Source organism: Amphiura filiformis, chromosome 4, assembly GCF_039555335.1.
Source record: "Amphiura filiformis chromosome 4, Afil_fr2py, whole genome shotgun sequence".
Lineage (NCBI taxonomy): Eukaryota > Metazoa > Echinodermata > Ophiuroidea > Amphilepidida > Amphiuridae > Amphiura > Amphiura filiformis.
Genome location: NC_092631.1, coordinates 14,130,091 through 14,142,183, shown reverse-complemented (window position 1 = coordinate 14,142,183; position 12,093 = coordinate 14,130,091). Strand labels below are relative to the sequence as shown.

The following is a 12,093-nucleotide window of genomic DNA, read 5'->3' as shown; positions in this document are numbered from 1 at the left end:
TCTTGGTTGGGCTCCCTATGATTCTGAACAGAACTAAATATAACAACAACATTGGCAACATATCTATAATGAAAGACAGAGATAAAAAAAACTAGATCGCGTCTGACGTCAGGGCAAAGGCGCGCCATGATTGTCTAGTTGTCAGAATTTCGGATGCGAACTAGTCTTTTTATCTCTGTCGTTCATTATAAAGTCTACTTACATGTTAAATGCTAAAATGGCCAGTAAGAAGCCGACAACGAGCTGTACAGCATGACGTGTTGTTGCTGACACTTTGGTTGGTTTAAAGAACCATCGGAAGATATAGGAGCATAGCAATGCCAAGCACTGGCAAATGACAAAGTTGAGCTGTGATAAAACAAACATACAAAAATATTACATATTGTATTGAAAGAGTCAAATTTAACCTAAGTTCTCACAACTTACATTGTGGAGCATGATTGGGTTTTAACAATTGAATACCTGAGTGGAAGAAGGGCCCAACTCCATCAAAACTGTTTTTGAGATATTAAGAAAAAAACTTAATATTTGGAAAAGTTTTATAGACAGAATGTTTTCATCTTCAGGGGACCTTTAATACACGAACATACAATATTACATGGAAATTATATATGATGTTTCCATGGCAACGGTACAGGTCTTAATCTGAGCTGGAGTTGGGCCCTTCTTCCACTAATATACTGCAAGTGCCAGTTCGTAAGCAGATGTGTTATAAATAGCTACAGAAATTTGGTAATTATCCATTAATTGCACAAGTAGAAGCATGTAATGTTAGCAAGAAAGTTTATTGTAGTAAAAAGCAGATTTCATGTGGATGAACAAAATTCCCCTTTAACTCAATATTTGTGGAAGAAGGACCCAACTCCATGGAGTTGGGCCTTTCTTCCATGAAAACCATGATTAAGTGTACGTGGAAGACTATTTAGAGAGTGGATTTTGGCTCATATTTCACACACAAGGAAGGACGGTCTGCTGGCAATAAAATGCTGGGCCTAACTCATTTTTGTAAAAAATTGGAGTTGGGCCCTTCTTCCACTCAGGTATTCAATTGTGTAGCGTGATTGGGTTTGTTTTTTCAAGCACTGCTGGCAGAGGGGTCAGACCCCTACCTTTTTTATTTTTCTGTCACCTTTTTTATGTACAAAGTCAGGACCCCATCACTTAACGCTTTATCCACCATTTGCATATACACTGAAATCCCTCAAAAAGCTGTAGCCAATGTAATCACTAATGCCGCTGTTTAAGCCCCTGTAAGTCCCTTTAAGTCCCTCCCAGCAAACACAAAATGTTTTCGACATCATTCGCAAAAAGGTTATAAAAGGTTGTCAGAAAACGTTTAAATGTTGGGTTATATAAAGGGTATATTAAGAGTATAAACGTTTTCATAATCTTAAAAAAACATTTTTTGATAATCTACTGCTCAGTAAACAAAAATGTTTTATAGAAAAGTTTTATAGTCGGGTTATATAAAGGGTATAAAAATGTTTTAATAACATTCCAAAAACATTCTTGAAAACTTGATACAAAACATTCTAAACAGAATGTTATTTTGGGGTTGAAAAAATATTTTGCGAAAAATGTTTGCCCAAAATATTTTCAATAACGCTTTTAAAAGCGTTTTCATGACCTTTATATAACCCGACATTTAAATGTTATTAAAAGGTTTTGAAAAACCATTTTAAGAACATTTCTGTGTTTGCTGGGTTCAAATATTTTAACACAATGTTATTTTTAAAGTATTGACACAATATTTGGCAAAAATGTTTGCAAAAATAGTTTACAATAAACATTTTTTGAAAACATTTAAAAATATTGTTGTAGTGTGTTTTCATACAAAACGTTTTAAAACGTTATCATGACCTTTATATAACCCGACATTTTAATGTCATTAAAACGTTTTTACCTAAACCAAAAGCCAAAATATAACTTATTTAAAACGTTTTTAAAACGTTTTTGTGTTTGCTGGGCTGCAACTTGTTAACATTTGTTACGGGTGTATGCGAAGCAAAAGGGAACCACAAGCGGCGCTTGCGACTAGTTATTTATAATATATGTCAGCCTAGTGGATTTGCACTGGAAACATGTAAACATGCATCAAATTTCATCTTGCGATATGGTTTGCAGGTTTGGCAATTATTCTTGGAAACTAGGATGATTTTATCATTCAATAAAAATATATTGTAAGTTGAAACAACCTCAACTTTTTTATTTTACTCCCACCCTTTATCAATCCTCCTTTATACCGACAAAGTTTAAACCCCCACCTTTTTAATTTCAAAGTGGCACCCTTTAAAAAGGGTGCCATGCCAACAGTGCCAAGTCATGTGTAGATTTAGTTTACAACATCATATGTGTGTGGAAAGCTTGTGCACACATTCTTTGCTTTCTAATTATCCGAGAATTATTATAATATGTATCATTTATGTCGGTTGTGATGCGATTCGATCGGTTGGCATGATGTAAATTGCGGTAGATCGTTCTAATTACCATCGGATGTTTTTACTGGGATTTAGCCATTCTTTCTTGTGCCCTCTGATATGAAGGGGATGCTTATCTGTAACTTCTTACATTCACGGGGGGAAAATCACAAAAATTCCATAAATAAATTATACTGGTACCTCTTGTATATCGAAAGTTCAATTTTTTATCAGGGAAATCAAGTTCATACATGTATACTCGCAACATTATAACAGCGTGCTGCATGCATGATTGGTCAAGAGCCGGGCATGAACAATGTTAATGCCCGCTTTTCCAGTCATAAACAAGACGAGTCGGTCATACATTGTACACACTTGATGCTCCCGGGCTATTTACGCAAAGCAAGTGTTGTACACGATATTCACACACGTCCAAACACGATGAACTGAGCAAGTAAATGTTTTCTCTAAATATGGCGATTTTACAAAAGGTCATTGACATTAGTTCAAATCTGCCCACAGAAGACATTTGCTCGAGAAGTCTGGTCACAAATTTGCTCACCGATAGCTTCACATTCGAGGATCTTTGCATTCAAAATCTAGTCGGATTCGCTGAAGCATGACACCGCATAAAGCAATATAAATATTCAGAAGTAAACACAGCCGTTCAGTTTACGACAGGTGATCGCATAAAAAATGTTGCTAATGCAATGTTGCAAATTTTACTCAAAAGATATGTCAGTTGACTCATCAAAATAACTTTCATCCAAATTTCAACATTTTAAACAGAATAAATAACATCTGTTGCAAAATTTTCTTTGTGCTTTATGCACGCATCATGTCTTCTAGAGGCAGATTTGAACTAATGAACTTTTGTGAAATCGCCCTACAGAACTACATGTATTGGATATGGAATTGGAAAAACTTTTAGACAGGAAAAGGAAATGGTAGTTTTGGGGCTGAAATGCAATGATTGTTTTCTTAGTTGTGGAGGAAAGTAACAGCACATAGAATGTTGAGTATGTATGAAAGGGGTTCATTCGATATATATTTTCATGAATAAATATTGTTTATGCCCTCCGGCAGCCTATAAACCATGTGTAAACAATCGTTTATTCATGAAAATATATGAATGAAGTTCAATGAACCCCTGCTAATTCCAATTAATTCCCAACATGTCCGTATGTATAAGACATTCAGTACCGGGTAACATGGTAGGCATAAACAAGAACAACCATTTGGAGCTGATCAATGAAACAAGAACACGGAAGAAAACCAGCAGCAACTATAAACCAATCTATGCAAGACTCAACACATATACAGTTATTTTCCAAGAACAGCTGGAGTGGAATGCAACAGTAGAAGAAACAATTAAGGCAAGCACAATTGACAATTTCAAGAACCCGCAAGAATTCGAAGCTAGAGTTCTCGAGTAACTACTGACTCAACCCCAAGAAGAAAAGGCAATTTTATGGTATTTTCTGTGCAGAGATAATTGACTAAAACTGGAAGGCCCTGTACAAACAATCATGTCCCCTTTGACAAATGCAATTAGTCATTAGTTCAAATAATCAGGCAAATAAAATATATTCATTTTACTGACACAATCGTGCACATCTTCTGGGCCTGAACGTTTCCATTCAAAATCTTAATGGCAAAGTGGACAAAAGATGCATGTGGACACACTTCACAGGACACACTTCACAGCTTTTTATCCCAGGCCTATTCATCATGCTCATTGCTCATACTGCATGAATCACTCTATTGTGCACATGGACCATCCTTCTGTCCTGATTCCGATTCTGATACTGAAGAGTGTACCGTGTTCGGATAACCGGAACCATTTTGACAGGTCTTTTGTCTCTCTCTGTTTGTATTAGGCCCTTCACAATTGATTCTTAGTTTCCTGTTTCATGGTTGAAAACAAGGGATGAGGTGACTTTTAATTATTAATTATCTATTATTTTCTTTATTTTAAAACAAGTGGTCGCAACCTACATCAACCCACATGAATCACTCTATTGTGCATGTGGACCATCCTTCTGTCCTGATCCTGCTTCTGATAACGCAATCACCAATCCTACACCCTGGGCTGCGTACCAACCCAATGGAAACAAGCTCTGGTCACCGGTATACACAAGAAAGGTCTAAAATCCGACCCTGCAAATTACAGACCCATTTCACTTACTTGCCTGTGTTGCAAAATAATGGAACACATTGTACTCACTCAGCCATGTTTCCAAGCATCTCAACATAAATAACATCTTGCTTGACTCTCAACACGGGTTTAGGAGAGGCTGTCAACGGTAACACAACTAATTACATCTTGCCATGACTGGTCTTACACTCTCCAAAATCGCGCCAAGCTGACGTAGTGTTGCTAGACTTTAGCAAGGCGTTTGATAAAGTTCCACATCATCGTTTATCCGCCAAACTAAACTTCTACGGCATCAGAGGTCCGACTTTGGAATGGGTCAACTCCTTTCTGCACAACAGAGTACAAGCTGTGTCAGTAAACGGTTCTCACTCCAGCTGGGGCAATGTTACATCAGGTGTACCCCAAGGATCGGTACTTGGACCAGCCCTCTTCCTGTTAGAGAAGATCCAGTCAAGTATGCGCCTGTTTGCAGACGACAGTATTGTGTATCGGGAGATTAAGAGCGAAGAAGACCATCGCATCCTGCAGAGAGATCTCGAAGTCCTCGCTGACTGGTCGTCCACCTGGCTTATGCAGTTTAACATCAGCAAGTGTGCCATTCTCTCCATCACCAAGAAACGCATAAACCAAGCATCTTCCAATATAACATCCTTGGACAGCCACTTGTGAGAGCAGACCAGCACGAGTATCTCGGCGTTACCATCTCGCATGATCTCCAATGGAGCGACCACTGCAGTAAAATCACCAAGAAAGCGGGTCGCGCCTTGGGTCTGCTACGCCGCACCTTATCTCCCTGTAATCAAGAGGTCAAAGCCAGAGCCTACCAGGCGATTGTATATACGCCCTCAGCTTGACTACGCCGCTGAAGCCTGGAACCCGTATACCATCACTGTAGTTAATCGCATTGAGCAAGTTCAGCGAGCTGCAGCACGGTTTGTCTTCAGAGACTTCAGAAGAACTACATCTGTGTCAAGCTTGATCAACACCTTGGGCTGGGACCAACTTCATACCAGGCGCCTGGCATCACAGCTGACCATGTTCTATAAGATCCAACATGGCCTGGTCAACATACAACTGCCGCACATTATCCAACCAGCAACCTACATAGGTAGACACGACCATCAATTGAAATATTCCATACCAGAAGCCACCATAGACTGCTACAAATATGCATACTATCCTAGAGCCGTAAGATTGTGGAACCAACTACCATCAGCGACAGTGTTAGCACCATCTTTAGCCACTTTCAAGGAAGCCGCCCTACCAGCTGTGAGGGGGATGAAGGTACCTGTTGGCTCAAGACTCCGGTAAACCACCACAGCAAGTATGTTTTTATCCCGCACCCTAAGTTTTTTTTTTTTTTTTTTCGCTACTTTTTCTTCACCTACACTTTTCTGCACTTTGCCTGTTGACGTCACTTCTGCACCATCCTAGTATAGCTTTTAAAGCTGCAAAAGGATTCACCTTTGAAGATTGAAGATACTGAAGAGTGTACCGTGTTTGGATAACCGGAACCATTTTGACAGGTCTTTTGTCTCTCTCTGTTTGTATTAGGCCCTTCACAATTGATTCTTAGTTTCCTGTTTCATGGTTGAAAACAAGGGTTGAGGTGACTTTTAATTATTAATTATCTATTATTTTCTTTATTTTAAAGCAAGTGGTCGCAACCTACATTAACCCGTTTCGACAAGGAACATGCATTTAATTATTTTACAACTATGTTTGATTTTATACATTTAAGTAATGGTACAGTTATGTTTGTTTATTCATGCATTATACATGTAGTTGATATGATCAAAGTCAGGAAGTAGCAAATGGGAGTCATTAATAAAAAGTTATTTTAGAAGAGAAAATCCAAAATGTAAATAAAATAATTAAATATTTTGCAATTCTCTACTTTGGACGCGGGTGGGAAACAGGAAACTAAGAATCAATTGTAAAGGGCCTTAAAGCAGACAAGGATGACAAACAGGGTTCGGTTTTTGCCGGCAAAAAACGGCAAAAATGGCAAAAACTGGCAAAAACTCACTTATAGTCACTCAAATATTAAAAGAAGTAACACAGCAAGCTCATAAACAGTAACACACAACTTTTAATGAATCATTCAACTTATTTTTTGTCTCATCAAGTCCTTAAAATGAAAAGTTTTGAATTTGATATATATGCCACATTTCGGTTAAATGCACTTGAGCAATGAAAACGCATGCCTTTAATTTTACTCAATGTTACTTTTTGAATAATTACAAAATCTGGCCTTGTTACACTCAGGAAATAATTTTTGTAACTTAATAATTTGTTTTGAGATGAAAAAACTGAACTACAAATCACTGTTTTAGTTTTGCCATTTTTGTCGGCAAAAACTGTTTTTGCCAAGCGGTTAAAACCGCGGTTAAAACCATGGTTTTTTCCACCTGCGGCAAAAACCTGCGAACCCTGCTGACAAAATTGTCATCCTTGCAAAATAGGAAAGTAACACAGGTTGTACACCCACATGCCCACTACTAGTCGTAATCATGTAAGGTGTTCATAAATACTTTGGTGGAGGGTTGGAACCCGGGTTGGAATTTAAAGTTGGAACCCCTCGCACATCAAAATTGTTTGATCCCCTAAAAAAGGTGGATTTTTATCCCCCTTTTTATGGTCTAAAATGTTTTGATCCCCTCCTTCCATGCTTCATGTCCTAAAAAAGAAACCAAAAATATATGTCATTAAATTATTAGCTAGTTAATAAAAATTACCGTTTGGAGTTATGGTACAAATTAACACAATTACCGAATAGGGTGCAACCTCATTTACCGAATTTAGGCTTAGGCTAAGCCTGTAGGGTTCATGGGTTGGGGTAGGGCAGTCTTGCAATAAGACTAAAGTTGCTTTCTTTAAACTTCCGTGGTCGTGCCTGTGTATATCGCGTACACGAGCGTAAACACAAAAGCAATAAACAATCACGCTGATTGGCTGATCAATGCACTTGACAACAAGCCGGCTGACCCATTGGTCTTCGGCGCGGCGCGTAGTAGGCGACCTTGTCACTTATACGCGATCGCAATTCACCAGCGCGTACCCGGACCACGGAAGTTTAAAGAAAACAACTTTAGTAGAGTTGCACCCTATTCAGCAATCACGACATTGCCATTGGAGTCATAGTGGTACACCCAACTTGTAAAGTGCGCAAATTTTGTTGAATTTAAGCTTGCCTTAGGAGTGCACAATCGAAATACTTCGCATTCATGACATTCATGCGCGCCAAAAATTTGGAATGTGCATGCGGGCCATGATGTCCTTGTCGTACATACCCTATACATGTGTACGTACCCCGGACATGCATATGCCGGACCATGCTTGACTAGTACGGTAGTAGTAGTACCCTCAAATTGTTACTGAATTTTTTTTTATCTCCCCCATTTTACTTTTAGGACCCTTTTTACCCCCCCACCCACCCCATATTTCCAACCCCACCCCACCCCACCAAAGTATTTACGAACACTCCCTATAGTCATTGATAGTATAACTTAGGCTAACACACCCATCGGAACGATCGGGTACTGGCATGTCAACAAACCATTGGTACTGATTGGCATTGCATGCATATGCACGATCCACTCGTAGCTTTACGGGCCGGGCCAGCCAATAGATAAATGAGTGGCCACCTATTGTTACCTGCGATCTGACAGATTGTATATTATTCTTTCAATGTTCCCAAATAACTTACCTCGACATAGCGTACGCCCAATTTATCAGACAAATTTTGTATTACTTGAAAGTGAACCATCTTGGCTCAGTGGCCGGATCCGACAATAATTTTACACAAGGCTTAGATCAACCCGTGTAAATCCTCGTAGGCAAACATTTTTTTCACAGAGCTTATGAGCACTGTTGCTGTATTTGGCCAGTAGACTCGTTTTGCAGGCGTTCGTCACATTTTTTTGTCGGTTTCTTTTTATTTCTTTATTTTCCTCCCGGGATTTTCTCTAAAAGTTGTAATATCTTATCTTCCAGCCCCGTAAGTGGAGGGAGGGCCCCGGGGGGGGGGGGGGCACTCAACCTAAATTTTGATATGGGTGTGCGGCGCGAAGCGCCAAACTTTGAGAACTAAGAACTGATTTTGGGGCAAAGGGGGCTTGATGAACTGAAATTTCAACATTTTTGTGGGGGTCTGTGAACTAAAATTAAGCCAAATTATAGGCTTTGGAGCTAAAAAAATCAAATGTTTCCAAATTTGAGCTCAAGAGCTCAAATTTTCAGAGTTTGAGGCTCAATGAACTGGAGCATGATGCAAATGAGGGTCTTGAAGAACTGCCGCAAAGCCTGAAAAACTCGGACCCTTGACCGCCGCACATGATACCCGTACCGTACCATCTTTACATGTATATGAGTGGGGGGAGGGCGAGGTTACGGTGGCAGACCTTCCCATTAAAACCCACAAAAGTCCCCCTTTTTTGTTTTTTTCAATAGAACTTGACTAGAAGGTCACGTCCAAACTGGTTGAAGGGCCGGGAGCGACCCCCGGTGGGGTCACTCCCGGGGGCACTAAAAACTAAACGCCTGGTGTTTTTTTCAGGCGATTTTCAACCAAAAAGCCCGAGAAAGACCCTTCATTTTGACTGTTCGCAGCTCCAAATGACCCCATTTTACTTTTACGCGCCGTCAGCTCTGACCCACCACCTCAAACATACCCACCAAAAAGTGATGTGCCCCCCCCCCGGTCACTCCCGGGATCACTCAAGTTGAGTTACTGATCGCACGATTGTTACCAAAATGGCACAGAAAAAGGTATCAATTTGAGGGAACGCCCGCGGACAAAATTGTCTGCAAAAGTTAGAGAATTAGGGGTAAACTTATTCTCGAAAAGCTTCGAAATGGATTTTAAAAAAAGGGGTCGCGAATTCGGTCGACTGTTATTATTACCACATGCACATAGAAACGGTTAACAATGTAATTAATTAGCTGTAATTCAGGGAATTTGTTTAAGGTGCAGCATTTGTAGTTTAGGTAGGGACCGCTCATTATTAATGTGGGAGGGGGGGCCGGAGGAAATGTAGGGGGGGGTTATGTGATTTTCACTTTGACAAACAGGGGGGTTATGTAATTTTATTTTTCCTGATAGGGGGGTCATGTGAAATTTAATAGTCAATCATACCATACATAATTGTCTAATGACTTATTCAGTTATTCACACAAAATTGTTCCAATTTTGCACCATATTTCACCATTTTAGCTTCAATAGGGCAAAAAAATTATTTTTTATAATATAATTAATTTTGGGTGGGGGGCAGTAAATCCCCCAATATTTTGCCAGGGGGGATGGTCCATACAATTATTCCCTCCAATCAGTGGCGTAACTAGGGGGCAGGGGGGCAACGTGCCCCAGGCGCCAGCCTTAGGGGGGTGCCAAATTGACCAATTCAGCATCGATTCTGTACCCCTCCAAGCAATGAAAGTCAAAATTTATGCGCGCTTCACGCGCATTTTAGCACAAAATCAATTGAAAGAACATTTCAAGACCGATATTCAACTTCTAGTAACCATAATTAATTAGTGGTAGGCCTTTGTCCAAATTTCGGGCGCTCCGCGCGCAATTGTTTCAAGATTTGGGGGATTATCCTTAGGTTAGGGCGCCACAACCCCTAGCTACGCCACTGCCCGCGTCTAAGATATTCTCGGGGGGGTAGGGGCACCAATTTCTTGCAGTTTCTTGCCCCGGGCGCTACCAACCCCTAGTTACGCCACTGCCCCCAATGTTGAGGCCTGTATGCCTATGTAGGTTTCTGACCAAATTAACCTTACATATGGCCATTTTAGTCTAAAATTGCAAAATTTTTTGCGCTTTGCATGAATTTATTCCACTTTTGCACCATATTTCATCAGTTTAGCTTCAAAATTGCCACAATTTCCACGCGCTTTGCGCGCATTTGTACAATAGACTTGTCGCCAAAAAGACCTGGATTACTATGATTTTAAGAATTTTTTTAAACCTTATCCCCCAATGTCAAAATCCCAATCTCTGTGACTGAATTAATAAAGTTTGCTTGAAAGGGGGGGTTATGTGATTTTGTTTGATTCAATAGGGGAGGTTACGTGAAATTGATTCATCGCAATAGGGGGGTTAGGTATTTTTCACCCATAAAGCTCAACATTCCTCCGACCCCCCCTCCCGCGTTAATAATGAACGGTCCCGTAGGCCTAACCACTTATTGAAGGCATACTTTTATTCTGTGACACCCTGTTGTTGTTCCATTTAAATATGTTACGGAAGAAAAATGTGCGAATGTGTGTTGAAGCCTTATCCTTGAAATCTTAAATTAAGGGTACCGATACCGGTAAGTTTGCAAAAGCGTCCTTGGAATTGTAAAAATAGGGACATTTCAAAGTACCATTTTGTCCTTGGGTAAAAGTTCATGAAATGTCTTTGTAATTAACTGCGAAAGGGGCATACCCTCCGCAAGGGAGTGACACCCGGTGACCCCCACCAGGAGCGACTCCCCCCCCTCTAATCCTTCGTCGGGCCTGGTTTCTTTTAGGCCCGGTGGTGTAATTATTTTTATTATATTCTTTACATTGTTTTCTCTTATTTGACACCACTCGGTGGGAAATACCTTATTGGCATTTCGAGATATGATGAAGGACTCGCCCAAACTGAAAATTTCAAGACCCAGGTCTTATGAGGAGTGTCATCCCCGGTGGGATAAATATTTTTATTATATTCTTTACTTTTTTTCTTTTTCATTAAAAACCACTCAGGGGGTCATACCTTCTTGGCATTTCGTGATTATGAAAAAAAATATTGACCCGTTACTATTTATGAGTGTCACCCCGGAAGGGAAATATCCTTATTATCAACGCTCTGCAGGATTTATTGTTCTATTGTTTCCGATTAGAGCGGTGACATATTGGAAAATGTTGCCAATCAATATTCATAGATCATGAGAGTGTACATTCAACGTCCAGTTTTCGAAATTGGGTGATTTGTGTTTGGCAGGTGCGAAATACATCTGACTGGGTGTTTTAATTACGTAACGCATAACCAATGATAACGGCATTGATGTCATCATGGAAGTAAGAGACATGGAAGCTGGTCGATCCAACACCTATTGAATTCTTTACGTAACATTCTATAGAGGGTACGTATCAAGCTTTTGTGATAACAATGTAGTCAGCGTGTCTTTGATGTGGATCAGACTTGCCGCCTTTATTGCCAGTTCGTTTATTTACAGGTTTATTATTTTGAGCAAAAAACGTGTTTTTCTTGATTATGTTTCAAGTATGTTGTTTTTATTCGGAAAAAAGTGACAGGGATGTTAGATTTGTAATCCATAATTACAGAAATCCATTCAAAATGTCGATTTCTACCCTATACTTACAGATTTTCTTAAACTTCAAAATATTGGAAATCATGCATTTACGTCTAAACCGCTAATTAGCGGTAATAATTGATATGCGCACTTGGCACATGCTTTACATTATAAAATGAATCCCGCATCTATTTGTGTGCCCGGGGCTGCACGAAATTGCTGTTGACCA

At 39.7% G+C, this 12,093-nt stretch overlaps 1 protein-coding gene across 1 annotated transcript in view; it reads right to left on the bottom strand.

Annotated features, from left to right (window-relative positions):
* Positions 1–8,368, bottom strand: part of LOC140150570 (lysophospholipid acyltransferase 1-like) — a 45,394-nt gene extending 37,026 nt beyond the window's left edge. The window contains exons 1-2 of the mRNA XM_072172605.1: positions 8,285–8,368; positions 203–348 (exon numbers count right to left, since the gene is read on the bottom strand). Of these exons, the coding sequence (XP_072028706.1) occupies positions 203–348; positions 8,285–8,344 (206 nt within the window). The 5' untranslated portion in view covers positions 8,345–8,368. The remainder of the gene's footprint in view (positions 1–202; positions 349–8,284) is intronic.
* Between the last annotated feature and the right edge of the window lie 3,725 nt (positions 8,369–12,093).